General features: G+C 49.5%; 1 protein-coding gene across 2 annotated transcripts in view; it reads left to right on the top strand.

The window, feature by feature from the left end:
- Positions 1-27,037, top strand: part of LOC146799841 (cell adhesion molecule CEACAM21-like) — a 212,443-nt gene that overhangs the window by 79,337 nt on the left and 106,069 nt on the right. For both annotated transcript variants that reach the window (XM_085620736.1, XM_085620737.1), the window contains one exon: positions 15,222-15,461. In XM_085620736.1, coding sequence (XP_085476862.1) covers positions 15,222-15,461 — 240 coding nt within the window. The remainder of the gene's footprint in view (positions 1-15,221; positions 15,462-27,037) is intronic.

The raw sequence follows: 27,037 nt of genomic DNA, 5'->3' as shown, positions 1-27,037 counted from the left end.
CCGCTCGTCCTCCGAGGGAGCCACTGAGCTCTAAAACAAGGTAATCACAGGATCACGGCCACGATTGCCATGATTTCGCAATATGTAACTAGTTTCCAACCTAACAATCCTGACCGCACTGTGCCCTTTATCTCTAAATGATTCTAATTTACGTGCACGCTGCCGCCTAATAATTAATGCAGCTTTCAGCCTCAAACTAAACACGGGAAAATCAGCCTGATTAAACGGCCCCTGTTAGGTTCTGGGCCTAGGCCCACATGCTGTGTAAAAGATGACGCGGACACGTTAATGTGGTACTAACAACTAGCCACGAGCACGTGCACTCGGGCTCTTTTATTTGCGGGGTCACCTGATGGTGACGCCCCTGTTGGATGGGTGAGGGGGTGTGTGTGTGGGCCAGCCCTCGGGGGAGTGGCTGGAAGAAACACTAGACTGTGTCCAGCAAGACACAACATTCCTCCCAAATTTTATAAAAATGAGAAACAACAAACGAGAGTCCAACCTATGGGAAGGAATGAGAAAACAACTACAATAAAGGAAATGTCACAGTTCAGAGATGTAGCTCGCAGGACAGCTGTGGAAAGGTGCAGCTGGGGGCACCCAGATATCTGGGCACATGTTCATCCTTTAAGTCCGGACCTTTCAGCTTGGCGCTAGTTAAGTGATAGTCCACCTAAGTGATGTTCGTCAGTCCAGCGTACTCATGATGTGAGGCAATTAGTGACTTATTGTTCAAAAGAGGTGCATCAGGAGCGTAGAGGGAGTACATTGTAAACACCTGACGATGATGTCGCTTGATCCCTTGACGACAGTCTTGGCATTCTGGGACCTGTTGAAGTCTCGGTTGTACGGCCTGGCTACCTCCTGGAATCCATTGGTGGGGCAAAGTAAAGTCCATCTCTCACGCTCTGGGAGGCCCCTTGGATGCGATGCTCCGGGATTGCATATGGGCTCTGACTCTGGAGCCACCGCCTCGTCACTCGTGCAAACTTCAGGGGTGGATGTGTCTTGGTCAGAACGTGCTTTCTCTACCAGGATCAGGATATGCGCCAGTTAAACAGATGGTCACTGTATCTTCAGGTCGTCGCTCGGTATGGCAGTGGTGCAGGACTCGTCGTGATACTTGATGCCACTGGGATGGTAGTGATGCACATGATAGATGATGGAGTGGCTGTCATGAGACGACTGTCCAACAGGTGGTGATGACTAGCAGTGATTTGGGGTGACTGGCAAACCTTTGCCGTCATGATACTCATCGTACGCTTGGTGCAGCTCTTCTTGTTTGTCATGTGTAGGAGAGTAGGATCTGCTTCACATGGGTGCCCCCACTTTTTGCTGGTGTTTCACTGTTTTTCAACCTTAGTCTGGCTGTGGCCCTGCTAATCAGCACCCCAGCCTAGCTGCTTCCACTTTAAAATGATTTCCATGTACATTAGGTACATCTCTAATTGGATTCTGGAGTGCCTCATAAGCCCCTAGTATATGGTATACTATGTACCTAGGGCATAGGTACCTCAGAGGCCTACCAGGGGCTGAAGCACCCCTGGGAAGCACTGCAAAAAGGCACCACAGGTCTGCTACTGCTACCTGGGTAAGGTGGTGCATGCACCCCTTACTGTGGTATAGGCTACATATATCACTACCATTGCACACACATATAAAACCTATAAGTCACTCCTATGGCAGGCCTTCACAATTCTGAAGGCAGAGTGCTTGGTTTCATATATCACTACCATTGCACACACATATAAAACCTATAAGTCACTCCTATGGCAGGCCTTCACAATCCTGAAGGCAGAGTGCTTGGTTATTATGTGAGACGGGGGCCCCTGCATGAGCAGAGCCCCTCTGCAGCGTTCAGAGTACCTCCTCTGGTGCTGTTTGTGGTGCAGCCTGACCATATACTCTTAAGTGCATTATAACCTTGCGGTAAATGCTAACTTTGGACTGACTGCACAGAAACATGTCGTGTTTGGTGTCAAACACTTTAGAATACTACCCCCCCCCCCCACCAGTTCTGGCGGTGGGGGTAGCATTCCACCCTTCAAGAGGGAGAGACATGTTCACACTGGTCTAACCGGTAAAGACTTTCTACAGCCCTGGCATCGCAAAATGGATGCCACTGCCACAGACACGGGTCTGGCCTCCTACTGCTGACCGAAACTCCGGCAGGGGAGGCCTGGACAATAGGTTTCCCGTCCCAGGGAGGTGTAACCACCTCCCCAGACAGGCAGATGTGTATTGGGGCTGGGCGGGAGCACTCTCTCGTGCTTTGATGTCCTGCACTGGGGGCACACTTGGTGTCCCTGTGCATAGTCCAGTTCAAACCGGTTGCAGGGGCTACCTGCCCCTGCTCTGGCACGAAACCGGACAAAGGAAATGGGTGTAACCACCCCTCTTTCCAAACCCTCCCATAGGTGGGTCCCTAGAGTATGCCCAACCCCCAAACTTTGTATAAGTAGGGGACCCAGTCCTTGCGATTTGGGATTACCCTGGACGAAACTCTGCAACATATATCCTGGACCTTCGACGTTCTACTTTAACTAGAAGACTGAAGAAATCTCCCTTGGGGTCAAGGAGTGACTCCCCTGCTTGGCAGGCACCAAAGAAGCAACTGTCCGGTCTGCAATTCTGAAGCTCCCACCAGACGCCAAAGTCTCTGCATCCCCAGAGGTGGATTTCCAGACTTCCCCGAGGCTACCCTGAGTCCACAGTAAAGCTGAGGCCCGTGGCTATCGTGGGTGACATGGAACTGTGACCCCTGGACACCGTAATCTTTTGGTGAACCATCATCTTCCTGGTCTTCCTTGAAGTTGTGCTTTGGGCTCCGAGTAGCCCCAGCCTTGAGCACCTCCTGCACTGAAGATTTCTGGCCTCCACTCCACGAGTGATCCATGGGCCAGTTTCCAGTGCGACTGCTCAAGGCTCCTTCGCGATCGCTAGCCCATTGGCTGGTAGGTCCCCACGAAGGCGACTCCTCTTCTGATTGGGCTTTCCTGGTTGCTCCAGACGTGCCCCGACTTACTCTCGCTGGGTGAGTTCCCCAGACCTTGCTGGTCTGCACCGACGTCCTTTTTCTATTTCCAAGTGACTTGCCGTTGCCAAGGCTTGCTGGGTCCAATCCGGTCGCCAACACCGCAGCACTCGACAGACTTCGTCGGACAGCTCGAATCCAGCTCCTGGTTGTCGTCGACGCCTCCTGGACCTCGTGGCTGAAGAATCAAGACACCCGTCAACTCACCTGAAGCACCTGACATCTGTGGGCATTGGTCCATCCTTCCCTCGGTCACTGGAAAGTGACCTAGATTCTGTCCCCTCTGCTTTCAGGTTCCTTCCATCCTAGATCCAGGCTTGGATCTCTTCGGACACTTCTCCTCTTCACGGCAGCAGCACTTCCTGAGCAGCTTCCATTGAAAACAGCGACGCGACCCGACACCATTTGACACCTATGCACTCGGCTTCCCTGGGTGAGGTAACTCGAGTACTCCTGTGCTCCCATGGGTGTTGGCCCTAGACACCTTTAAGTCCAAAAGGGTTCGCTCATAGTCATCCTCTAAGTGTGCTTAAACTCTTAATTTCCAAACGCGACTTTCCCCATGGAAGTGAACGGCGATTCGCGGCTGTGTTCTCACACTGCACGCGTCCCCCATGGGTCCCCTGTGTCACTACCTTGGGTGGTTCCTTGTGGTCCAAGCACTTCTACAGGCTCTAGGCCTTGTGTCTAGTTCAGTCGTGGTTCTTATACCACTTTATTGGTATATGGTTTGGTACGCCCCTAGGGCCCAAACGTGTATTTGTGCTTTTACTGTTGAATAATGACTTGTGACTTAAGTACTTTGAACTCTAGCCTCATAAAGAGACTAGAGGGGTGTGTTTTATCTTAAATATATATATTTTACATATATACCTGGTGTGGTTGTCCTTTTATTTGGTCATTCAAGAGATTGTAGACTGGTAAACCAAGCTGCTTTACACTCCTTCAAGACTTAGCCTGAAGGCTGCTCTCCATAGCTACCAGTAGGATAGCTTTCAATAACGGTTGTCTTTAACCTATCACCATAAGGGGTTGTTTGGACTGATACAAGGTGCCCACTAGAACTAGTGGACAGCATATATCAGGCCACCTTCTCACAGCCCAGCATCGAAATAACAATAGGGGAGGATAAATGGGTGACTCACTGTTCTAGCCTTTATAATAATCTGGTGGATCCCCAAAATGAAGAGGTCTTAAGCGCCAACTTCTCAAATTATCTTCCGATTGAGATTGATTTTGATGCCCAGGAGGTGATATTAGCTATAAATGCGAGTACGGGTGGTAAAGCCCTGGGCCCACACAGCATACCAGTGGATTTATTTAAATCAAGTCCAGCGCTCTGGAGACCCCTGCTAGAAATAGTCCTAAAGGCCTGCTGCACCTTGGGATTCACAGCCACCTGGACGGAGTCCATACTTGTCCTTATCTATAAGAAAGGGAATCGCGACGACCCGTCCTGTTATAGACCGATATCACTTCTGGACTCTTTTGCAAAGGTAGCCGGGTGTGTTGTCTTAAACCACCTCCAGCTCTGGGTGGAGGAAAAGGGCATAATCTCAGAGTTACAGTATGGTTTCCGTCAAGGTCTGGGCACTGTTGAACAGAGACTGAACATGAATCTCCTGCTGGGAATATATCTACAGTCCAAAAGGGGGAGCCTATTTTTGTGTTTCGTTGATTTGAGTTCAGCCTTTGATTGCGTCAACCACCAGAAGCTATGGAGTATTTTAGAGACCATGGGGGTTGATTCACTTATCTTACATTTTTTAAAACAGTCCTACCTAGATGCCAGGGCCCGGGTGTGCTACGGAAGAGGTGGCAAACTCAGCCACAGCTTCCCTGTAAAGAAGGGGGTGCGGCAGGGGTGCGTGCTAGCGCCCCTCCTGTTCACCCTTTATATTAACAGCCTGGGAGTAAAACTGAGTAGTGACTGTCAGGATCTACCATGTACTGATAGACGACCAATCGGAGCATTATTATATGCGGACGATGCTGTCTTACTGGCTCATACCCCCCTTGGCCTACAAAAAGTTATCTCTAGCTTTTCTGCCTACATGTCAAATCTTGACCCTCATGTAAACATTAACCAATCAATCAATCAATCAATCATGGAATTTATATCGCGCACTACTAACCCGGAAGGGTCTCAAGGCGCTAGGGGGAGGGGGTCTGCTACTGCTCGAACAGCCAGGTCTTGAGCTGTTTCCTGAAGGCGAGGTGGTCCTGGGTTAGCCGCAGGCGGACGGGCAGGGAGTTCCATGTCTTAGCCGCCAGGTAGGAGAAGGATCTTCCTCCGGCGGTGGCTCTCTGGATGCGAGGGACGACGGCGAGGGCGAGGTTCGCGGATCGTAGCAGGCGGGTGGGCGTGTAGAAGGTCAGGCGGTCGTTGAGGTACTTTGGGCCTAGGTCGTGGAGGGATTTGTGTGCGTGGGTGAGGAGTCTGAACGTGATCCTCTTGTTGACAGGGAGCCAGTGCAGGTCTCTCAGGTGGCTCGAGATGTGGCTGCGACGGGGGACGTCCAGGATGAGTCGGGCGGAGGCGTTCTGGATACGCTGAAGTCTTTTCTGTAGCTTGGCTGTTGTACCGGCGTAGAGGGTGTTTCCGTAGTCTAGTCTGCTGGTGACGAGGGCCTGGGTGACAGTCTTCCTGGTCTCGGTCGGGATCCATCGGAAGATCTTGCGGAGCATGCAGAGGTTGTGGAAGCAGGATGAGGAGACGGCGTTGACTTGTCTAGTCATCGAAAGGGAGGAGTCCAGGATGACGCCCAAGTTGCGTGCGTGGTACGTTGGCTTGGGTGCGGTGCCTAGGGCCGGGGGCCACCAGGAGTCGTCCCATGCGGAGGGCAACGGTCCCAGGATGAGGACTTCTGTCTTGTCCGTGTTCAACTTCAGCGGCTGATGTTCATCCACTCGGCGACGTCTTTCATCCCTTCGTGTAGGCTGGCTTTGGCGGTGTCGGGGTCTCTGGTGAGGGAGAGAATCAGCTGGGTGTCATCGGCGTAGGAAATGATGTTCACAATGAAATGCTGTGATCCTAGTATCAAGTGTCGAAATTTCTTCATTAATAATAGGAAACTCGAACTTACTAACCACTTTTCATACTTGGGCATTGTATTTGAAAGAAGGGCCCTGTCTGAGCTCTTTTTAATCTTTTTTACTCAAATTATCTTGATGTAATGTATGTTCTTTTAATACGTATTGTGCTTTTATGGTTTAATATATATATATTTTTTTTAATCAAATAAAGCGTATTCTGATCTGATCTGACAAAAGATCTTGTGGCCCGTGAACAAATCATACTTGGTGAGATGTACCAAGTGACCAATGCTAGCAATTTCAGGACAGACCATTCCTCGGCAGTTGTCAATTTCTCCTGGGGAGGGTTAACTGGCCTTGAGAAGGTTGTGGTAAGTGCAGACCTCCCTGTTGAATGCGTGCTTGGCAATGATTTAGAAACTTCAGCTTGGGCTGAAGTGGAGCTTAAGTCCCATGCAGAAATGTTGGGAATCCCTGCACATGTGTTTGCTGTGACCAGGTCACAGGCCAAAGTGTCAAAAGCTGAACAGGCCCTGGATCCTGGAAAAATGGACCAGGCACCTCCCAAGAAAAGGAGCAGTAGGGGTAAGGCAGTGTCTTCCCCCCTGACTGAGAAAGCAGATCAGTCTTTTGAGGGAGATGATCTCAGTCCTGAGGAAGGAACTGTCCCAGTTGAGCTTGAACCTGATCAGGTTGAGTTCTTGGGGACAGGGGGCCCTTCCAGGGCAGATCTGAGCCAGGAGCAGCTGAGCTGCCCTTCTCTTAAATTCCTCAGACAGCAGGCTGCTCCTGAGGCTGCTGGGAATGCTAGTGGACTCCATAGGATCTATTGGGATGATGGACTCCTATACTCAGAGTGTGGCGACCCCAAGCCTGGAGCCACCAGGAGGATGGTTATACCTCTGAAGTTTAGGGGCTTCCTATTAACACCAGCCCATGATATTCCCTTAGCAGGTCAGGTGGTGGTGGTTGCGGATGGCGTCTTTGTGGGCAGCGTGGCTGTCTGGCGTCTTGTCGCTGTGCCATATGTTCTCCAATTTCCTGCAGGTGCGCTTTGAGTCGAGGAGTTCCGGGGTGAACCAGTTGGCTCTTTTGCTGGTGTCTCTGTTGGTGGGTTTTTTCAGCAGGGCTACGGTGTTGGCGCAGTCGTTCATCCAGCGTTCGAGGGTGAGTGCACCATCATCGGGGTTGGTGGGATTGGTCGGAGGGTTGAGTGCGAGGCTTCTCTGTAGTTGTTCTTCAGTGACTTTGCCCCAGCAGCAGTCTGTGGGGTGCGGTGGTGTGTAAGGGGTTTTTGGAAGGAGAAGTGGATGCAGTGGTGGTCTGTCCAGGTGAGTTCGGAGGCGTGGCTGAAGGTGACGTGGGGGCTGGAGGAGAAGATGGCATCAAGTGTGTGACCGGCGATGTGGGTCGGCGTCGTGACGAGCTGTTTTAGTCCGAGGTTGGTGAGGTTGTCGATCAGGGTGGAGGAGTTGTTGTCGTTGTTGTTCTCCAGATGATAGTTCAGGACTCAGAGGAGGATGTAGTCTGTGGAGGTCAGCGCGTGTGTGCTGATGAGGTCGGCGATGGAGTCGCAGAATTGAGGCCAGGGTCCTGGCGGTCTGTAGACGAGGGTGCCTCCTAGGGTGGTCTTGGGGTCCGTGTGGATCTGGAAGTGCATGTGTTCGGCGGTGCTGAGGATGTCGTTAGTGTTTGTTGAGACCCTGATGGTGTTTTTGTGGATGATGGCGATTCCTCCTCCGGCCCTGTTGGTGCAGTCTCTGAGGGTGATCTTGTACCCGTCGGGGATGGCTGTGGCGATGTCTGGCAAGGAGGCTTTGTTCATCCAGGTCTCGGTCAAGAACGTCCGGGGATGCGGTGTCGAGTAGGTCCCAGAGCTCGACGGCGTGTTTGTGTGCGGAGCGGGTGTTGATCAGGATGAATCTAAGCTGGTTGGGTTCCGTCGTGGTGGGTGTCTCGGCGCTTTCGAGGCAAGAGAAGCTGTATTTCAGGCAGGTGAAGGGACCGTGGGTGCGCTTCGGGGCGGCCTTGCAGCAGGTGTGGGTCCTTCCTGGGTTGAGAGCGACGAGGATGTTGGCGTCGTAGCAGAGGCGGTCTTCGTGGCTGGTGCGGGGGGCAGGGGTTCTGGCGCTGGGCGCCGTCCGGGCGCGGACAGGCGCAGACAGGCTTGCCTTAGGCGCGCCTTCGGCACGCCAGCGGCGCGCCAACTGCGCGGCCGCTCAGCGTCCGCCATATCATGGGAGGTGGGGAGGGAGGAGCAGCTGGGAGGCGGGAGGCGAGTGTCGGGTGGAGCGAATGGGCGTGGAGGGGGCGGGGCCGCAGGGGAAACAGCGGCGGGGACGGGGGAAAGGAGACAGGCACGGGGCATGGACTCACGAAGGGGGCACAGAAGTCAGCACAAGGGGTACAAAATAAAAGGGGGCACAGAAGTCACAGAAGGTACAGGAGTCAGCACAAGGGGTACTAAATAAAACGGGGTACAGAAGTTGGCGAGGGGTCCTGAATTAAAAGGGGGCACAGAAGCAAAGCGGTGAGTGGGGGGCAGGGGGGCACAGAAGAAGAGCGGGCAGACAGTTACAGGCACACAAGCAAAGCGGATACAAACCTAAGACCACCACTAGCCACCAGGGATGAGGCGCAGGTGGAAGCCTGCGGGTGGTGGAGGGCCTCGACTTCAACGGCGGCAGTATATGACAGCGGGGGTGCAGGCGGAGCTGCATCAGGGGGGGGAGCGCCCTACCAGGGAAGGTCAAGGGTCGCTCTCCTCATCACGCAGCGGCCGCCATATATGGGGAGGGAGGAGCAGCTGGGAGGCGGGAGGCGAGTGTCGGGTGGAGCGAATGGGCGTGGAGGGGGCGGGCCGGAGGGTAAGCAGAGGCGGGGACGGGGGAAAGGAGACAGGGACGGGGCACGGACTCACGAAGGGGGCACAGAAGTCAGCACAAGGGGTACAAAATAAAAGGGGGCACAGAAGTCACAGAAGGCACAGGAGACAGCACAAGGGGTACAAAATAAAAGGGGGCACAGAAGTTGGCGAGGGGTACAGAATTAAAAGGGGGCACAGAAGCAAAGCGGCGAGCGGGGGGCAGGGGGGCACAGAAGAGGAGCGGTCAGACAGTTACAGGCACACAAGCAAAGCGGATACGAACCTAAGGCCACCACTGGCCACCAGGGATGAGGCGCAGGTGGAATCCTGCGGTTGGTGGAGGGCCTCGACTTCAACGGCGGCAGTAGATGACAGCGGGGGTGCAGGCGGAGCTGCAGCGGGGGGGAGCGACCTACTAGGGAAGGTCAAGGGTCGCCCTCCTTACCGCGCAGCGGCCGCCATATATGGGGAGGTGGGGAGGGAGGAGAAGCTGGGAGGCGGGAGGTGAATGTCGGGTGGAGCGAATGGGCGTGGAGGGGGCGGGGCCGCAGGGGAAGCAGCGGCGGGGACGGGGGAAAGGAGACAGGTACGGGGCACGGACTCACGAAGGGGGCACAGAAGCCAGCACAAGGGGTACAAAATGAAAGGGGGCACAGAAGTCATAGAAGGCACAGGAGACAGCACAAGGGGTACAAAATAAGAAGGGGCACAGAAGTTGGCGAGGGGTACGGAATTAAAAGGGGGCACAGAAGCAAAGCGGCGAGCGGGGGGCAGGGGGGCACAGAAGAGGAGCGGGCAGACAGTTACAGGCACACAAGCAAAGTGGATACGAACCTAAGGCCACCACTGACCACCAGGGATGAGGCGCAGGTGGAAGCCTGCGGGTGGTGGAGGGCCTCGACTTCAACGGCGGCAGTAGATGACAGCGGGGGTGCAGGCGGAGCTGCAGCGGGGGGGAGCGACCTACCAGGGAAGGTCAAGGGTCGCTCAGAACTGAAGAACAGGGGCCAGCTTCAATCGGTAAACAACTGTTATAACAAATTTTTTACTTCGCGATACCATTACAACGCATGCATTACCTCGCATGGGTTGTACATCGGGAAGTCATTACTACGCATTTTTTTAGACCGCATGGTCATTTACCATGCATGCCTTTACAACAAATTTTGTTGTAAAGGTATTTATGGTATATGACCATGAGTTCTAAAAAAATGTAGTCAATCCACGTCGTTGTAAGGAAAAAGAGGCTGTTCTGTTTCCTCACAACGACGTGCACCGCCCCTCAGAGACGACATGAAGCGGGAACCACGAGGAGAGGGAACCACGAGGAGAGAGGAACCACGAGGAGAGGGAACCACGAGGAGAGGGAACCACGAGGAGAGGGAACCACGAGGAGAGGGAACCACGAGGAGAGAGGAACCACGAGGAGAGGGAACCACGAGGAGAGGGAACCACGAGGAGAGGGAACCACGAGGAGAGGGAACCACGAGGAGAGGGAACCATGAGGAGTGAGAGGTATGGGGGATTGGGCATGGGGTGGTGGTTACTTTTCTAGGGTTTAGGGTAGTGCAGTGGTTTTTGGGTAGTGTAGGGGGTCGTGCTGAGGGTAGTGTTTTAGGGTTTATGGTAGTGCAGTGGTGTTTGTGTAGTGTAGGGGGTCGTGCTGGGGGTAGTGTTTTAGGGTTTAGGGCAGTGCAGTGGTGTTTGTGTAGTGTAGGGGTCGTGCTGGGGGTAGTGTTTTAGGGTTTAGGGCAGTGCAGTGGTGTTTGTGTAGTGTAGGGGGTCATGCTGGGGGTAGATTTAGGGTTTATGGTAGTGCAGTGGTGTTTGTGTAGTGTAGTGGGTTGTGCTGGGGGTAGTGTTTTAGGGTTTAGGGCAGTGCAGTGCAGTGGTGTTTGTGTAGTGTAGGGGTCGTTCTGGGGGTAGTGTTTTAGGGTTTAGGGTAGTGCAGTGGTGTTTGGGTAGTGTAGGGGTCATGCTGGTGGTAGTGTTTTAGGGTTTAATGTAGTGCAGTGGTGTTTGGGTAGTGTAGGGGGTCGTGCTGGGGTAGTGTTTTAGGGTTTAGGGTAGTGCAGTGGTGTTTAGGTAGTGTAGGGGGTTGTGCTGAAGGTAGATTTAGGGTTTAGGGTAGTACAGTAGTATTTGGGTAGTGTAGGAGTCGTGCTGGGGTAGATTTAGGGTTTAGGGTAGTGCAGTGGTGTTTGGGTAGTGTAGGGGGTCGTGCTGGGGGTAGTGTTTTAGGGTTTAGGGAAGTGCAGTGGTGTTTGGGTAGTGTAGGGGGTACTGCTGGGGTAGTGTTTTAGAGGTTAGGGTAGTGCAATGGTGTTTGGGTAGTGTGGGGGTACTGCTGGGGGTAGTGTTTTAGGGTTTAGGGTAGTGCAGTGGTGTTTGGGTAGTGTAGGGGGAACTGCTGGGGTAATGTTTTAGGGTTTAGGGTAATGCAGTTCTTTTGGGTAATGTAGGGGGTCGTGCTGGGGGTAGTGTTTTAGGGTTTAGGGTAGTGCAGTGGTGTTTGTGTAGTGTAGGGGGTAGTGTTTTAGGGTTTAGGGTAGGGCAGTGGTCTTTGGGTAGTGTAGGGGGTCGTGCTGGGGGTAGTGTTTTAGGGTTTAGGGTAGTGCAGTGGTGTTTGGGTAGTGTAGGGGGTCGGGCTGGGGGTAGAGTTTTAGGGTTTAGGGTAGTGCATTGGTTTTTGTGTAGTGAAGGGGTCGGGCTGGGGTAGTGTTTTAGGGTTTCGGGCAGTGCAGTGGTGTTTGTGTAGTGTAGGGGGTCGTGCTGGGGGTACTGTTTTAGGGTTTAGGGCAGTGCAGTGGTGTTCGAGCAGTGTAGGGGGTCATGCTGGGGGTGGTGTTTTAGGGTTATGGGCAGTGCAGTGGTGTTCGTGTAGTGTAGGGGGTCGTGCTGAGTGTGGTGTTTTAGGGTTTAGGGCAGTGCAGTGGTGTTCGGGCAGTGTAGGGGGTCGTGCTGGGGTGGTGTTTCATGGTTTAGGGCAGTGCCGTGGTGTTTCGGCAATGTGGGTGGTGTTTCAGAGTTTAGGGCAGTGCAGTGGTGTTCGGCAGTGTAGGGGGTCGTGCAGGGGGGTGGTGTTTCAGGGTTTAGGGCAGTGCAGTGGTGTTCGGGCAGTGTAGGGGGTCCTGCAGGGGGCTGGTGTTTGAGGCTTTAGGGCAGTGCAGTGGTGTTCGGGCAGTGTAGGGGGTCATGCTGGGGGTGGTGTTTCAGGGTTTAGGGCAGTGCAGTGGTGTTCGGGCAGTGTAGGGGATCGTGCTGGGATGGTGTTTCAGGGTTTAGGGCAGTGGTGTTCGGGCAGTGTAAGGGGTTGTGCTGGGGGTAGTGCTTCAGGCTTTAGGGCAGTGCAGTGGTGTTCGGGCAGTGTAAGGGGTTGTGCTGGGGGTAGTGCTTCAGGGTTTAGGGCAGTGCAGTGGTGTTCGGGCAGTGTAGGGGATCGTGCTGGGGGTGGTGTTTCAGGGTTTAGGGCAGTGCAGTGGGGTTCGTGCAGTGTAGGGGATCGTGCTGGGATAGTGTTTTAGGGTTTAGGGCAGTGCAGTGGGGTTCGTGCAGTGTAGGGGATCGTGCTGGGGTGGTGTATGAGGGTTTAGGGCAGTGCAGTGGGGTTCGTGCAGTGTAGGGGGTCGTGCTGGGATAGTGTTTTAGGGTTTAGGGCAGTGCAGTGGTGTTTGTGAAGTGGCAGCGCATTCGCTGTGTCGCTAGGCGAGACCTAAAAAGCATTGCACCTTTTTTTTTAAATGGTGTAAATCCGTTCAGTAGTTTTCGAGATATTAAAGGAAAGAAATCTTTATATATCTGGGCGGGACCTAACTACACAAGCACGAGCTTGGCTCTAATTGGCTGCCAACACTTCAATCCAAAGGATGATAATAAGCTTTATTTTATTGCGATTGACTGCACGGAACTAACTGAGGTTCCTGTACGGACTACAAGTCCCAGCATGCAGCGAGTGAACAAACGCACTAAGCGAGGCCCACTGGGGGGCATTAGTTATAAACAGCATGCAGAAAAAGATTAAATGAGAGCTTAAAGCTAACCCCAGCAGAGCCCCGAAGACGCCATGAAATTAAAGTTTTTATTCTGCATGATGATTCCCGACAAGCTGCTAGACTGACCCCTGGCACATCAAAGTGTTAGCACACCTCTCCTATTCTGATGCAAATATATCATATGTATTTACTGTCTGTATGAAAGTTTTTCTATCTACAGCTCACCGTCATCTATTGTGTCTCCTCAACAAATTTTAAAACGGCTACTAAATAGAATCAAGGTTTGTAAAGCACAAAGAAGGACTTCAAGAGGTTTCCCGGCACTAGAGAGTCAGATTTAAAGGGTCAGATTTGAAGTGCTTCACACTCAAGCCTGAATTAAAAACAGACCCGTTGAATGTATTGCCCTGAGGCATATAAAAAGACATTTTAATAAATGAGGCGTCTCGCGATGCTGTCTCAGCGGCTCTTCCTAGAAGGAGCAAGAAGCCACTGCTTGTATGAGCTGGGGTTTGGCCAGCCTGTACCTGGGAAGGGTCATTTCTGGTGGGTTCCAGTAATACCAGCAGTAACCATTGTAGACAGTTTTACTGGGGTGCAGTGATAGCATTGGGAATATTTCACAGAGCCTACCCAGCCAGAAAAAACAGGAAATGACTTAGTAAGCCTGGAGCTTCGAGGACAGAGCACTGTCCATAATAAATCCATGACTGTGTGCAGATGTGCTTGGTGTTGCGTGGTGCCCATATCAATGGCCAACAAGCTTAGACCATATGTTAGGTTTGTCAACAGCAAGTACCGTAGAGCTGGGCGTCAGCCAGACTCGTCCAGCTGGCGACTGCTCGAAGGCAGGTTTGAAGCTGTGCCTGAGATGCAGAAGGTTGGACAACAACCAAATGAGTAGTTTACCATCCAGGTAGATGTAGGATAAAAACTCAAAAGACAGATGAGCAAGAGAGTGATATAAAAATTGAATAACAGGGGCTCAGGAAAGATTATGGGGCCGATTTCGATGTCGGACGTACATGAGTCCATCCGACATCGATCTGGAAGTGGGACCGACCGACCTTCTGTTGGCGGTCCAAAACCAGCAAGTAGGATGCAAGTGAACACTGTTCAGTTGCAATCCTATTATTTACAATGGGAGCATGCATCCCGAATGGAAAGCATGCTCCCCTTGTATAGAGCAGAGGTGCAGTTCATCCCTGCACCCCATGGCAAGCACCTCAAGGTGTCTGCCACCGGGTGCAGGGATCAACAGGGGGCACCATGGGTGCCCCCTAGGCCATCATCCGGAGGCCTTGCACTCATGGGGGCCCTGCTAGGGGCCCCCAAAGTCGACTTCCAAAAGCCTTTCTGTGTCAGAAAAGCCAGCACAGAAAGGCCTTGGGAATCTGCCTTCGTAATCCCTTGGACGGAAAGAGCCACCCTTGGGATTACAGGCCCTATTCCAAATAGCAGACGGGCTCTCCGAGCCTGACGTAAGCCATTCGGAAATCCCGTTTGGATTCATTTCCGACCAACTCATTTTAAATGGGTCGGTTGGAAATGACGAGATTACGATGCCGTAGGAACGGTTCCGACCAAGGGTCGGAGACATTTCCTACGGCATCGTAATTGGCCCTTTAGTCTTCTATGGCTCTGAAATTGGGAACAGGCAGGTAACAGGCATCACCTGGTCATGATATTAAAGAGATTGTGCCAAACATTGGGGTGTCTGTCCTCACTCCTACAGTCGTCATCAGTTGGCATCTGAAGGGGATCAAAAGCAACTAAAGGTCCTTCTCAGTGCCTTGGCCATGCCAGTAGAAGACACGCTCAGGATGCAGTAAACCTGACCCTCCCAGAACAGGGACAACTGTCTGTCGTCAGAGCCCTCTGCAGTCATAGCCACTAGCGGAAGCAGGGAAATAGTGAAGCACGTGCCCTGCCTTAAAGACCAGCCAGGCCACCGTAGCTTTCAGTCATCGATTGTAATAATCACAAGTTCCTTGTGAATTCTGGCAGGGTATGAGTGGAACCGGATGTGATGGTCTCTGGTTTATTCTGAATGTACTGGGTGGAATAAGAAGAAAAAACATTAAGAGAAGCCAATTAAGTGAAAGAAAAGAAAACATATAGAAAAGGAGACTAGCAAAAGGTGAGAGAAAGAGGACTCCCACCAGCACATAAATCATCTCACAGGTTTCATTCTGTGGTAACCCACATTTAGACCGCTCACCCCGCAGCAGCCACCACACATCCTGTACAGAGACCTCACAAGTTCACATCCTGTAACCTTTCTCATTCTCAGAGCCTGTGTCCATCCCTGAGGTGAATTACACCTGTTGGCCTAACGCCAGTGTCCAGCTGTCCTGCAGTGTGAAGAACGGAACCGATCCTTCCTTCTCCTGGAGCCTAGATGAGACCCCGTCATGGACCCCCACGAAGGAAACAATGAGGGGCTACCGGTCTGTCCTGAGAAATGTGACCTGCAGCGCAAGGAACGAGATCAGCGAGGAGCGGAGCGACCCCACCGATATCACTTGCCCAGGTGCGGAGCGCGAGAGTTGGGGTCTCAGCATCCAGGTTTGAGGGTCTGGAGATCAGATGAGGGGACTGAGGGGCTGGGATATGCACATCCACGTAAAGAATCTGAGATCACATGCTTGCACTTCCAGGTGAAGAGTCTGAGTATAGGTTTGTAGGTCCATGTAGGGACTCTGACGTTATGGATTTGTAGGTCAAAATAAGGTTCATGAGGTTATGGGTTTGAAGGTCCATGTAATGATTCTGAGGTTATGGGTTTGATGGTTCAAATTAGGAGTCTATTATTTTGAGTTTATGGGTCCACATAGGGAATCTGAGCTTCACTGTTTGTAGGTCGAGGTTAAGAATCTGAGGTTATGGGTTTCTAGATCCACGTAAGGATTCGAAGGTTAGGGGTTTGTAGGTCAACGTTAAGAGTCTGAGGCTAAGGGTTCATAGGTGCATGTGAGGATTCTCAGGTTTTGGGTTGGTAGATCCACCTAAGAATTCTGAGATTATGGGTTTGTAGGTGCAGGTTTAGAGTCTGAGGTTACAGGTTTGTAGGTGCAGGTTAAGAGTCCATGGTTTTGAGTTTGTAGGTCCATTTGATGAATCTGAGGTTTTGAGTTTGTAGGTCCAACTAAGGATTCTGAAGTTACAGGTTTGTAGGTCCAGGTTAAGAGTCTGCAGTTATGGGTTTGTAGGTGCAGGTTAAGAGTATGAGGTTATTGCTTTGTAGGTGCAGGTTAAGAGTCTGAGGTTATGGGTTTGTAGGTGCAGGTTAAGAGTCTGAGGTTACGGGTTTGTAGGTGAAGGTTAATAGTCTGAGGTTACGGGTTTGTAGGTGCAGGTTAGAAGTCTGAGGTTACGGGTTTGTAGGTGCAGGTTTAGAGTCTGAGGTTATGGGCTTGTATGTGCATGTTAAGAGTCTGAGGTTATGGGTTTGTAGGTGCAGGTTAAGAGTCTGAGGTTATGGGTTTGTAGGTGCAGGTTAAGAGTCTGAGGTGATGGGTTTGTAGGTGCAGGTTAAGAGTCTGAGGTTACGGGTTTGTAGGTGCATGTTAATAGTCTGAGGTTACGGGTTTGTAGGTGCAGGTTAGGAGTCTGAGGTTATGGGTTTGTATGTGCAGGTTAAGAGTCTGAGGTTATGGGTTTGTATGTGCAGGTTAAGAGTCTGAGGTTATGGGTTTGTAGGTGTAGGTTAAGAGTCCATGGTTTTGAGTTTGTAGGTCCAACTAAGGATTCTGAGGTTACAGGTTTATAGGTCCAGGTTAAGAGTCTGAAGTTATGGGTTTTTAAATCCACGTGAGGATTCAGAGGTTATGGGTTTACTGGTCCACAGAAGGATTCTGAGAATTTGGGTTTGTATATAGGTTAATAGTAAGGGCTCATGGGTGTGTAGGTCTATGTAAGGATTCAGGGGTTGTTGATTTGTAGATTCAGGTTACGTGTCTGAAGTTATGGATTTGTAAGTGGATTCTGAGGTTACGGGAGTGTAGGTCCAAGTTAAGAGTCTATAGGTTGGAGTTTGGAGGTACATGTAAGGAATCAGAGGTTGTATGTTTGTAGGGCCTGGTTAAGAGTCTGAGGTTTTGGGTTTGTAGGTACAGATTAAGAATGTAAGGTTATGGGGTTGTATGACCAGATTGAGAACCCCAGTTTATGGGTTTGTATGTCCACATAAGGATTATAAGGTTATGGGTTTGTAGGTCCATGTAAGGATTATGAGGTTATGGATTTATAGGTCCAGATTGAGAGCCTCAGGTTATGGGTTTGTAGATCCATGTAAGGTCTCTGGGATTAAGGATTTGTAGGTTCAGGATAAGAGTCTGTGGTTTTGAGTCTGGAGGCCCACACGAGGAGTCTGGGGTTCTATGTTTGTAGGTGGAGGTTAGGATTCTGAGGTTATGGGTGTGTAGGTGCAGGTTGAGAGTCACAGGTTATGGGTTTGTAGGTGCGGGTTAAGAGTCTGAGGTTACGGGTTTGTAGGTGCAGGTTAAGAGTCACAGGTTATGGGTTTGTAGGTGCATGTTAAGAGTCACAGGTTATGGGTTTGTAGGTGTAGGTTTAGAGTCCATGGTTTTGAGTTTGTAGGTCCAACTAAGGATTCTGAGGTTACAGGTTTGTAGGTCCAGGTTAAGAGTCTGCAGTTATGGGTTTTTAAATCCACGTGAGGATTCAGAGGTTATGGGTTTACTGGTCCACAGAAGGATTCTGACAATTTGGGTTTGTATACAGGTTAACAGTAAAGGCTCATGGGTTTGTAGGTCTATGTAAGGATTCAGGGGTTATTGATTTATAGATTCAGGTTATGTGTCTGAAGTTATGAATTTGTAAGTGGATTCTGAGGTTACGGAGGTGTAGGTCCAAGTTAAGAGTCTATAGTTTGGAGTTTGGAGGTACATGTAAGGAATCAGAGGTTGTATGTTTGTAGGGCCTGGTTAAGAGTCTGAGGTTTTGGGTTTCTAGGTCCAGATTGAGAGCCTCAGGTTATGGGTTTGTAGATCCATGTAAGGTCTCTGGGATTAAGCATTTGTAGGTTCAGGATAAGAGTCTATGGTTTTGAGTCTGGAGGCCCACACGAGGAGTCTGGGGTTCCATGTTTGTAGGTGCAGGTTAAGAGTCTGAGGTTACAGGTTTGTAGGTGCAGGTTGAGAGTCACAGGTTATGGGTTTGTAGGTGCGGGTTTAGAGTCTGAGGTTATGGGTTTTTAGGTGCATGTTAAGAGTCACAGGTTATGGGTTTGTAGGTGTAGGTTAAGAGTCTGAGGTTATGGGTTTGTAGGTGCGGGTTAAGAGTCTGAGGTTATTGGTTTGTAGGTGCAGGTTAAGAGTCTGAGGTTATGGGTTTGTAGGTGCAGGTTAAGAGTCTGAGGTTATGGGTTTGTAGGTGCAGGTTTAGAGTCTGAGGTTATGGGTGTGTAGGTGCAGGTTAAGAGACTGAGGTTATGGGTTTTTATGTGCAGGTTAAGAGTCTGAGGTTATGGGTTTGTAGGTGCAGGTTAAGAGTATGAGGTTATGGGTTTGTAGGTGCAGGTTAAGAGTCTGAGGTTACGGGTTTGTAGGTGCAAGTTAATAGTCTGAAGTTACGGGTTTGTAGGTGCAGGTTAGGAGTCTGAGGTTATGGGTTTGTATGTGCAGGTTAAGAGTCTGAGGTTATGGGTTTGTAGGTGCAGGTTAAGAGTCTGAGGTTACGGGTTTGTAGGTGCAGGTTTAGAGTCTGAGGTTACGGGTTTGTAGGTGTAGGTTAAGAGTCTTAGGTTATTCGTTTGTAGGTGCAGGTTAAGAGTCTGAGGTTATGGGTTTATAGGTGCAGGTTAAGAGTCTGAGGTTATGGGTTTGTAGCTGCAGGTTAAGAGTCTGAGGTTATTGGTTTCTAGGTGTAGGTTAAGAGTCTGAGATTATTGGTTTGTAGGTGGAGGTTAAGAGTCTGAGGTTATTGGTTTGTAGGTGCAGGTTAAGAGTCACAGGTTATGGGTTTGTAGGTGCAGGTTAAGAGTCTGAGGTTATTAGTCTGTAGGTGCAGGTTAAGAGTCTGAGGTTATGGGTTTGTAGGTGCAGTTTAAGAGTCTGAGGTTATGTGTTTGTAGGTGCAGGTTAAGAGCCTGAGGTTACGGGTTTGTAGGTGCAGGTTTAGAGTCTGAGGTTATGGGTTCGTAGGTGCAGGTTAGGAGTCTGAGGTTATGGGTTTGTAGGTGCAGGTTAAGAGTCTGAAGTTATGGGTTTGTAGGTGCAGGTTTAGAGTCTGAGGTTATGGCTTTGTAGGTGCAGGTTAAGAGTCTGAGGTTATGGGTTTGTATGTGCATGTTAAGAGTCTGAGGTGATGGGTTTGTAGGTGCAGGTTAAGAGTCTGAGGTTATTGGTTTGTAGGTGCAGGTTAAGAGTCCATTGTTTTGAGTTTGTAGGTCCATTTGATGAATCTGAGGTTTTGAGTTTGTAGGTCCAACTAAGGATTCTGAGGTTACAGGTTTGTAGGTCCAGGTTAAGAGTCTGCAGTTATGGGTTTTTAAATCCACGTGAGGATTCAGAGGTAACGGGTTTACTGGTGCACAGAAGGATTCTGAGAATTTGGGTTTGTATACAGGTTAATAGTAAGGGCTCATGGGTGTGTAGGTCTATGTAAGGATTCTGGGGTTATTGATTTGTAGATTCAGGTTATGTGTCTGAAGTTATGAATTTGTAAGTGGATTCTGAGGTTACGGAAGTGTAGGTCCAAGTTAAGAGTCTATAGTTTGGAGTTTGGAGGTACATGTAAGGAATCAGAGGTTGTATGTTTGTAGGGCCTGGTTAAGAGTCTGAGGTTTGGGTTTGTAGGTCCAGATTAAGAATGTAAGGTTATGGGTTTGTATGACCAGATTGAGAACCCCAGTTTATGGGTTTGTATGTCCACATAAGGATTATAAGGTTATGGGTTTGTAGGTCCATGTAAGGATTATAAGGTTATGAGTTTGTAGGTCCATGTAAGGATTCTGAGGTTATGGATTTATAGGTCCAGATTGAGAGCCTCAGGTTATAGGTTTGTAGATCCATGTAAGGTCTCTGGGATTAAGGATTTGTAGGTTCAGGATAAGAGTCTATGGTTTTGATTCTGGAGGCCCACAAGAGGAGTCTGGGGTTCCATGTTTGTAGGTGGAGGTTAGGATTCTGAGGTTATGGGTGTGTAGGTGCAGGTTGAGAGTCACAGGTTATGGGTTTGTAGGTGCGGGTTTAGAGTCTGAGGTTATGGGTTTTTAGATGCATGTTAAGAGTCACAGGTTATGGGTTTGTAGGTGTAGGTTAAGAGTCTGAGGTTATGGGTTTGTAGGTGCAGGTTAAGAGTCTGAGGTTACGGATTTGTAGGTGCAGGTTTAGAGTCTGAGGTTATGGGTTTGTAGGTGCAGATTAAGAGTCTGAGGTTATGGGTTTGTAGGTGCAGGTTAGGAGTCTGAGGTTATGGGTTTGTAGGTGCTGGTTAAGAGTCTGAAGTTATGGGTTTGTAGGTGCAGGTTTAGAGTCCGAGGTTATGGGTTTGTAGCTGTGGGTTAAGAGTCTGAGGTTATGGGTTTGTAGGTGCAGGTTAAGAGTCTGAAGTTATTGGTCTGTAGGTGCAGGTTAAGAGTCTGAGGTTATGGGTTTGTATGTGCAGGTTAACAGTCTGAGGTTATGGGTATGTAGGTGCAGGTTAAGAGTCTGAGGTTATGGGTTTGAAGGTGTAGGTTGAGAGTCACAGGTTACGGGTTTGTAGGTGCAGGTTAAGAGTCTGAGGTTACGGGTTTGTAGGTGCAGGTTAAGAGTCTGAGGTTATTGGTTTGTAGGTGCAGGTTAAGAGTCCATTGTTTTGAGTTTGTAGGTCCATTTGATGAATCTGAGGTTTTGAGTTTGTAGGTCCAACTAAGGATTCTGAGGTTACAGGTTTGTAGGTCCAGGTTAAGAGTCTGCAGTTATGGGTTTTTAAATCCACGTGAGGATTCAGAGGTAACGGGTTTACTGGTGCACAGAAGGATTCTGAGAATTTGGGTTTGTATACAGGTTAATAGTAAGGGCTCATGGGTGTGTAGGTCTATGTAAGGATTCTGGGGTTATTGATTTGTAGATTCAGGTTATGTGTCTGAAGTTATGAATTTGTAAGTGGATTCTGAGGTTACGGAAGTGTAGGTCCAAGTTAAGAGTCTATAGTTTGGAGTTTGGAGGTACATGTAAGGAATCAGAGGTTGTATGTTTGTAGGGCCTGGTTAAGAGTCTGAGGTTTGGGTTTGTAGGTCCAGATTAAGAATGTAAGGTTATGGGTTTGTATGACCAGATTGAGAACCCCAGTTTATGGGTTTGTATGTCCACATAAGGATTATAAGGTTATGGGTTTGTAGGTCCATGTAAGGATTATAAGGTTATGAGTTTGTAGGTCCATGTAAGGATTCTGAGGTTATGGATTTATAGGTCCAGATTGAGAGCCTCAGGTTATGGGTTTGTAGATCCATGTAAGGTCTCTGGGATTAAGGATTTGTAGGTTCAGGATAAGAGTCTGTGGTTTTGATTCTGGAGGCCCACAAGAGGAGTCTGGGGTTCCATGTTTGTAAGTGGAGGTTAGGATTCTGAGGTTATGGGTGTGTAGGTGCAGGTTGAGAGTCACAGGTTATGGGTTTGTAGGTGCGGGTTTAGAGTCTGAGGTTATGGGTTTGTAGGTGCAGGTTAAGAGTCTGAGGTTACGGATTTGTAGGTGCAGGTTTAGAGTCTGAGGTTATGGGTTTGTAGGTGCAGATTAAGAGTCTGAGGTTACGGGTGTGTAGGTGCAGGTTGAGAGTCTGAGGTTACGGGTTTGTAGGTGCAGGTTAATAGTCTGAGGCTATGGGTTTGTAGGTGCAGGTTAAGAGTCTGAGGTTACGGGTTTGTAGGTGCAGGTTAAGAGTCTGAGGTTACGGGTGTGTAGGTGCAGGTTAAGAGTCTGAGGTTACGGTGTGTAGGTGCAGGTTGAGAGTCTGAGGTTATGGGTTTGTAGGTGCAGGTTAAGAGTCTGAGGTTATGGGTTTGTAGGTGCAGGTTAAGAGTCTGAGGTTATGGGTGTGTAGGTGCAGATTAAGAGTCACAGGTTATGGGTTTGTAGGTGCAGGATAAGAGTATGAGGTTATGGGTTTGTTGGTGCAGGTTAGGAGTCTGAGGTTACGGGTTTTAGGTGCAGGTTAAGAGTCTGAGGTTATGGGTTTGTAGGTGCAGGTTAAGAGTCTGAGGTTATGGGTTTGTAGGTGCAGGTTAAGAGTCTGAGGTTACGGGTTTGTCGGTGCAGGTTAAGAGTCTGAGGTTATGGGTTTGTAGGTGCAGGTTAAGAGTCTGAGGTTATGGGTTTATAGGTGCAGGTTGAGATTCACAGGTTACGGGTTTGTAGGTGCAGGTTAAGAGTCTGAGGTTACGGGTTTGTAGGTGCAGGTTAAGAGTCTGAGGTTATGGGTTTTTAGGTGCAGGTTAAGAGTCTGAGGTTATGGGTTTTTAGATGCATGTTAAGAGTCACTGGTTATGGGTTTGTAGGTGTAGGTTAAGAGTCTGAGGAAATGGGTTTGTAGGTGCAGGTTAAGAGTCTGAGGTTATGGGTTTGTAGGTGCAGGTTAAGAGTCACTGGTTATGGGTTTGTAGGTTTAGGTTAAGAGTCTTAGGTTATGTGTTTGTAGCTGCAGGTTTAGAGTCTGAGGTTATGGGTTTGTAGATGCAGGTTAAGCGTCTGAGGTTATTGGTTTGTAGGTGTAGGTTAACAGTCTGAGGTTATTGGTTTGTAGGTGGAGGTTAGGAGTCTGAGGTTATTGGTTTGTAGGTGCAGGTTAAGAGTCACAGGTTATGGGTTTGTAGGTGCAGGTTAGGAGTCTGAGGTTATTGGTCTATAGGTGCAGGTTAAGAGTCTGAGGTTATGGGTTTGTAGGTGCAGGTTAAGAGTCTGAGGTTATGGGTTTGTAGGTGCAGGTTTAGAGTCTGAGGTTATGGGTTTGTAGGTGCAGGTTAGGAGTCTGAGGTTATGGGTTTGTAGGTGCTGGTTAAGAGTCTGAAGTTATGGGTTTGTAGGTGCAGGTTTAGAGTCCGAGGTTATGGGTTTGTAGGTGTGGGTTAAGAGTCTGAGGTTATGGGTTTGTAGGTGCAGGTTAAGAGTCTGAAGTTATGGGTCTGTAGGTGCAGGTTAAGAGTCTGAGGTTATGGGTATGTAGGTGCAGGTTAAGAGTCTGAGGTTATGGGTTTGAAGGTGCAGGTTGAGAGTCACAGGTTACGGGTTTGTAGGTGCAGGTTAAGAGTCTGAGGTTACGGGTTTGTAGGTGCAGGTTAAGAGTCTGAGGTTATTGGTTTGTAGGTGCAGGTTAAGAGTCCATTGTTTTGAGTTTGTAGGTCCATTTGATGAATCTGAGGTTTTGAGTTTGTAGGTCCAACTAAGGATTCTGAGGTTACAGGTTTGTAGGTCCAGGTTAAAAGTCTGCAGTTATGGGTTTTTAAATCCACGTGAGGATTCAGAGGTAACGGGTTTACTGGTGCACAGAAGGATTCTGAGAATTTGGGTTTGTATACAGGTTAATAGTAAGGGCTCATGGGTGTGTAGGTCTATGTAAGGATTCTGGGGTTATTGATTTGTAGATTCAGGTTATGTGTCTGAAGTTATGAATTTGTAAGTGGATTCTGAGGTTACGGAAGTGTAGGTCCAAGTTAAGAGTCTATAGTTTGTAGTTTGGAGGTACATGTAAGGAATCAGAGGTTGTATGTTTGTAGGGCCTGGTTAAGAGTCTGAGGTTTGGGTTTGTAGGTCCAGATTAAGAATGTAAGGTTATGGGTTTGCATGACCAGATTGAGAACCCCAGTTTATGGGTTTGTATGTCCACATAAGGATTATAAGGTTATGGGTTTGTAGGTCCATGTAAGGATTATAAGGTTATGAGTTTGTAGGTCCATGTAAGGATTCTGAGGTTATGGATTTATAGGTCCAGATTGAGAGCCTCAGGTTATGGGTTTGTAGATCCATGTAAGGTCTCTGGGATTAAGGATTTGTAGGTTCAGGATAAGAGTCTATGGTTTTGATTCTGGAGGCCCACAAGAGGAGTCTGGGGTTCCATGTTTGTAGGTGGAGGTTAGGATTCTGAGGTTATGGGTGTGTAGGTGCAGGTTGAGAGTCACAGGTTATGGGTTTGTAGGTGCGGGTTTAGAGTCTGAGGTTATGGGTTTTTAGATGCATGTTAAGAGTCACAGGTTATGGGTTTGTAGGTGTAGGTTAAGAGTCTGAGGTTATGGGTTTGTAGGTGCAGGTTAAGAGTCTGAGGTTACGGATTTGTAGGTGCAGGTTTAGAGTCTGAGGTTATGGGTTTGTAGGTGCAGATTAAGAGTCTGAGGTTACGGGTGTGTAGGTGCAGGTTGAGAGTCTGAGGTTACGGGTTTGTAGGTGCAGGTTAATAGTCTGAGGCTATGGGTTTGTAGGTGCAGGTTAAGAGTCTGAGGTTACGGGTTTGTAGGTGCAGGTTAAGAGTCTGAGGTTACGGGTGTGTAGGTGCAGGTTAAGAGTCTGAGGTTACGGTGTGTAGGTGCAGGTTGAGAGTCTGAGGTTATGGGTTTGTAGGTGCAGGTTAAGAGTCTGAGGTTATGGGTTTGTAGGTGCAGGTTAAGAGTCTGAGGTTATGGGTGTGTAGGTGCAGATTAAGAGTCACAGGTTATGGGTTTGTAGGTGCAGGATAAGAGTATGAGGTTATGGGTTTGTTGGTGCAGGTTAGGAGTCTGAGGTTACGGGTTTGTTGGTGCAGGTTAAGAGTCTGAGGTTATGGGTTTGTAGGTGCAGGTTAAGAGTCTGAGGTTATGGGTTTGTAGGTGCAGGTTAAGAGTCTGAGGTTACGGGTTTGTCGGTGCAGGTTAAGAGTCTGAGGTTATGGGTTTGTAGGTGCAGGTCAGGAGTCTGAGGTTATGGGTTTATAGGTGCAGGTTGAGATTCACAGGTTACGGGTTTGTAGGTGCAGGTTAAGAGTCTGAGGTTACGGGTTTGTAGGTGCAGGTTAAGAGTCTGAGGTTATGGGTTTTTAGGTGCAGGTTAAGAGTCTGAGGTTATGGGTTTTTAGATGCATGTTAAGAGTCACTGGTTATGGGTTTGTAGGTGTAGGTTAAGAGTCTGAGGAAATGGGTTTGTAGGTGCAGGTTAAGAGTCTGAGGTTATGGGTTTGTAGGTGCAGGTTAAGAGTCGCTGGTTATGGGTTTGTAGGTTTAGGTTAAGAGACTTAGGTTATATGTTTGTAGGTGCAGGTTTAGAGTCTGAGGTTATGGGTTTGTAGGTGTAGGTTAAGCGTCTGAGGTTATTGGTTTGTAGGTGTAGGTTAAGAGTCTGAGGTTATTGACTTGTAGGTGAAGTTTAAGAGTCTGAGGTTACTGGTTTGTAGGTGCAGGTTAAGAGTCACAGGTTATGGGTTTGTAGGTGCAGGTTAAGAGTCTGAGGTTATTGGTCTATAGGTGCAGGTTAAGAGTCTGAGGTTATGGGTTTGTAGGTGCAGGTTAAGAGTCTGAGGTCATGGGTTTGTAGGTGCAGGTTTAGAGTCTGAGGTTATGGGTTTGTAGGTGCAGGTTAAGAGTCTGAGGTTACGGGTTTGTAGGTGCAGGTTAGGAGTCTGAGGTTATGGGTTTTTAGGTGCATGTTAAGAGTCACAGGTTATGGGTTTGTAGGTTTAGGTTAAGAGTCTGAGGTTATGGGTTTGTAGGTGCAGGTTAAGTGTCTGAGGTTATGGGTTTGTATGTGCAGATTAAGAGTCTGAGGTTACGGGTGTGTAGGTGCAGGTTAATAGTCTGAGGTTACGGGTTTGTAGGTGCAAGTTAGGAGTCTGAGGTTATGGGTTTGTATGTGCAGGTTAAGAGTCTGAGGGTATGGGTTTGTAGGTGCAGGTTAAGAGTCTGAGGTTACGGGTTTGTAGGTGCAGGTTAGGAGTCTGAGGTTATGGGTTTTTAGGTGCATGTTAAGAGTCACAGGTTATGGGTTTGTAGGTTTAGGTTAAGAGTCTGAGGTTATGGGTTTGTAGGTGCAGGTTAAGTGTCTGAGATTATGGGGTTGTAGGTGCAGGTTAAGAGTCTGAGGTTACGGGTTTGTAGGTGCAGGTTGAGAGTCACAGGTTACGGGTTTGTAGGTGCAGGTTAAGAGTCTGAGGTTACGGGTTTGTAGGTGCAGGTTAAGAGTCTGAGGTTATGGGTTTGTAGTTGCAGGTTAAGAGTCTGAGGTAATGGGTTTGTAGGTGCAGGTTAAGAGTCTGACGTTACGGGTTTGTAGGTGCAGGTTAAGAGTCTGACGTTACGGGTTTGTAGGTGCAGGTTAAGAGTCTGAGGTTATGGGTTTTTAGGTGCAGGTTAAGAGTCTGAGGTTATTGGCATCCGCACGCGCGACAATACACACACACCTCAGCCGCCCACCACTCTCAGGCACGTATCGACGCGATCTTTGTCCCCCCGGCCGACTGCCCGGGTATCCAAGACGTCCGTATCCTTCCCCGGGGGATATCCGATCATTCTCCGCTTTTATTGGGCTTGGGCCCCCCGCCTCACGGGGCTCGCCAAATGTGGCGCTTTAATGCATGGTTCCTGCAGGACAAAACGCTCCGTAAGGAGGTAGGATCCGCGCTGGCCCTCTACTTTGGCGATAATGACGGATCGGTCTCCTCGGCGGGCACCCTCTGGGAGGCCTGTAAGGCCACGGTTCGGGGGGTTGCCAAGGCGCAGGTGGTGAAACATCGCCAGACACAGCTGCAGCGGCTCACGGCCTGCGAGGCTCAGGCACTGCGTCTGGAACAATCGGTTTCTGACTCCGGGGATCCGGCCGAGGCCCGGCAGCTGCGGCTCCTACGCGAAGAGATTCGTCAGCGGTCACTTGACGCGGCTAAACTTCTCTGGCAATCCTCGGTGGCGCGGGTATATGGCTGGGGCGACAAAAATGGGGCGCTCCTGCACCGACTGGTCACTTATCCCAGGGCATCGCGCATCATCCCGGCGGTGACCGACTCGGGGGGCACGCTTCAGTCCTCGTCCGTGGCTATAGCAGACGCTTTCGCTCAGTACTATTTACAACTCTACCGGGCAAGGGCTTCGGATCTGCCTTTGGCGTCATTGCTCACCGCTGGTAATTTACGCCTTCCCCGGCTGCGGCCCA

This window comes from Triturus cristatus, chromosome 8 (genome assembly GCF_964204655.1).
Source record: "Triturus cristatus chromosome 8, aTriCri1.1, whole genome shotgun sequence".
Classification (NCBI taxonomy): Eukaryota; Metazoa; Chordata; class Amphibia; order Caudata; family Salamandridae; genus Triturus; species Triturus cristatus.
Note: the sequence above shows the minus strand (reverse complement) of the source record. Positions and strands in the feature narration are given on the sequence as shown.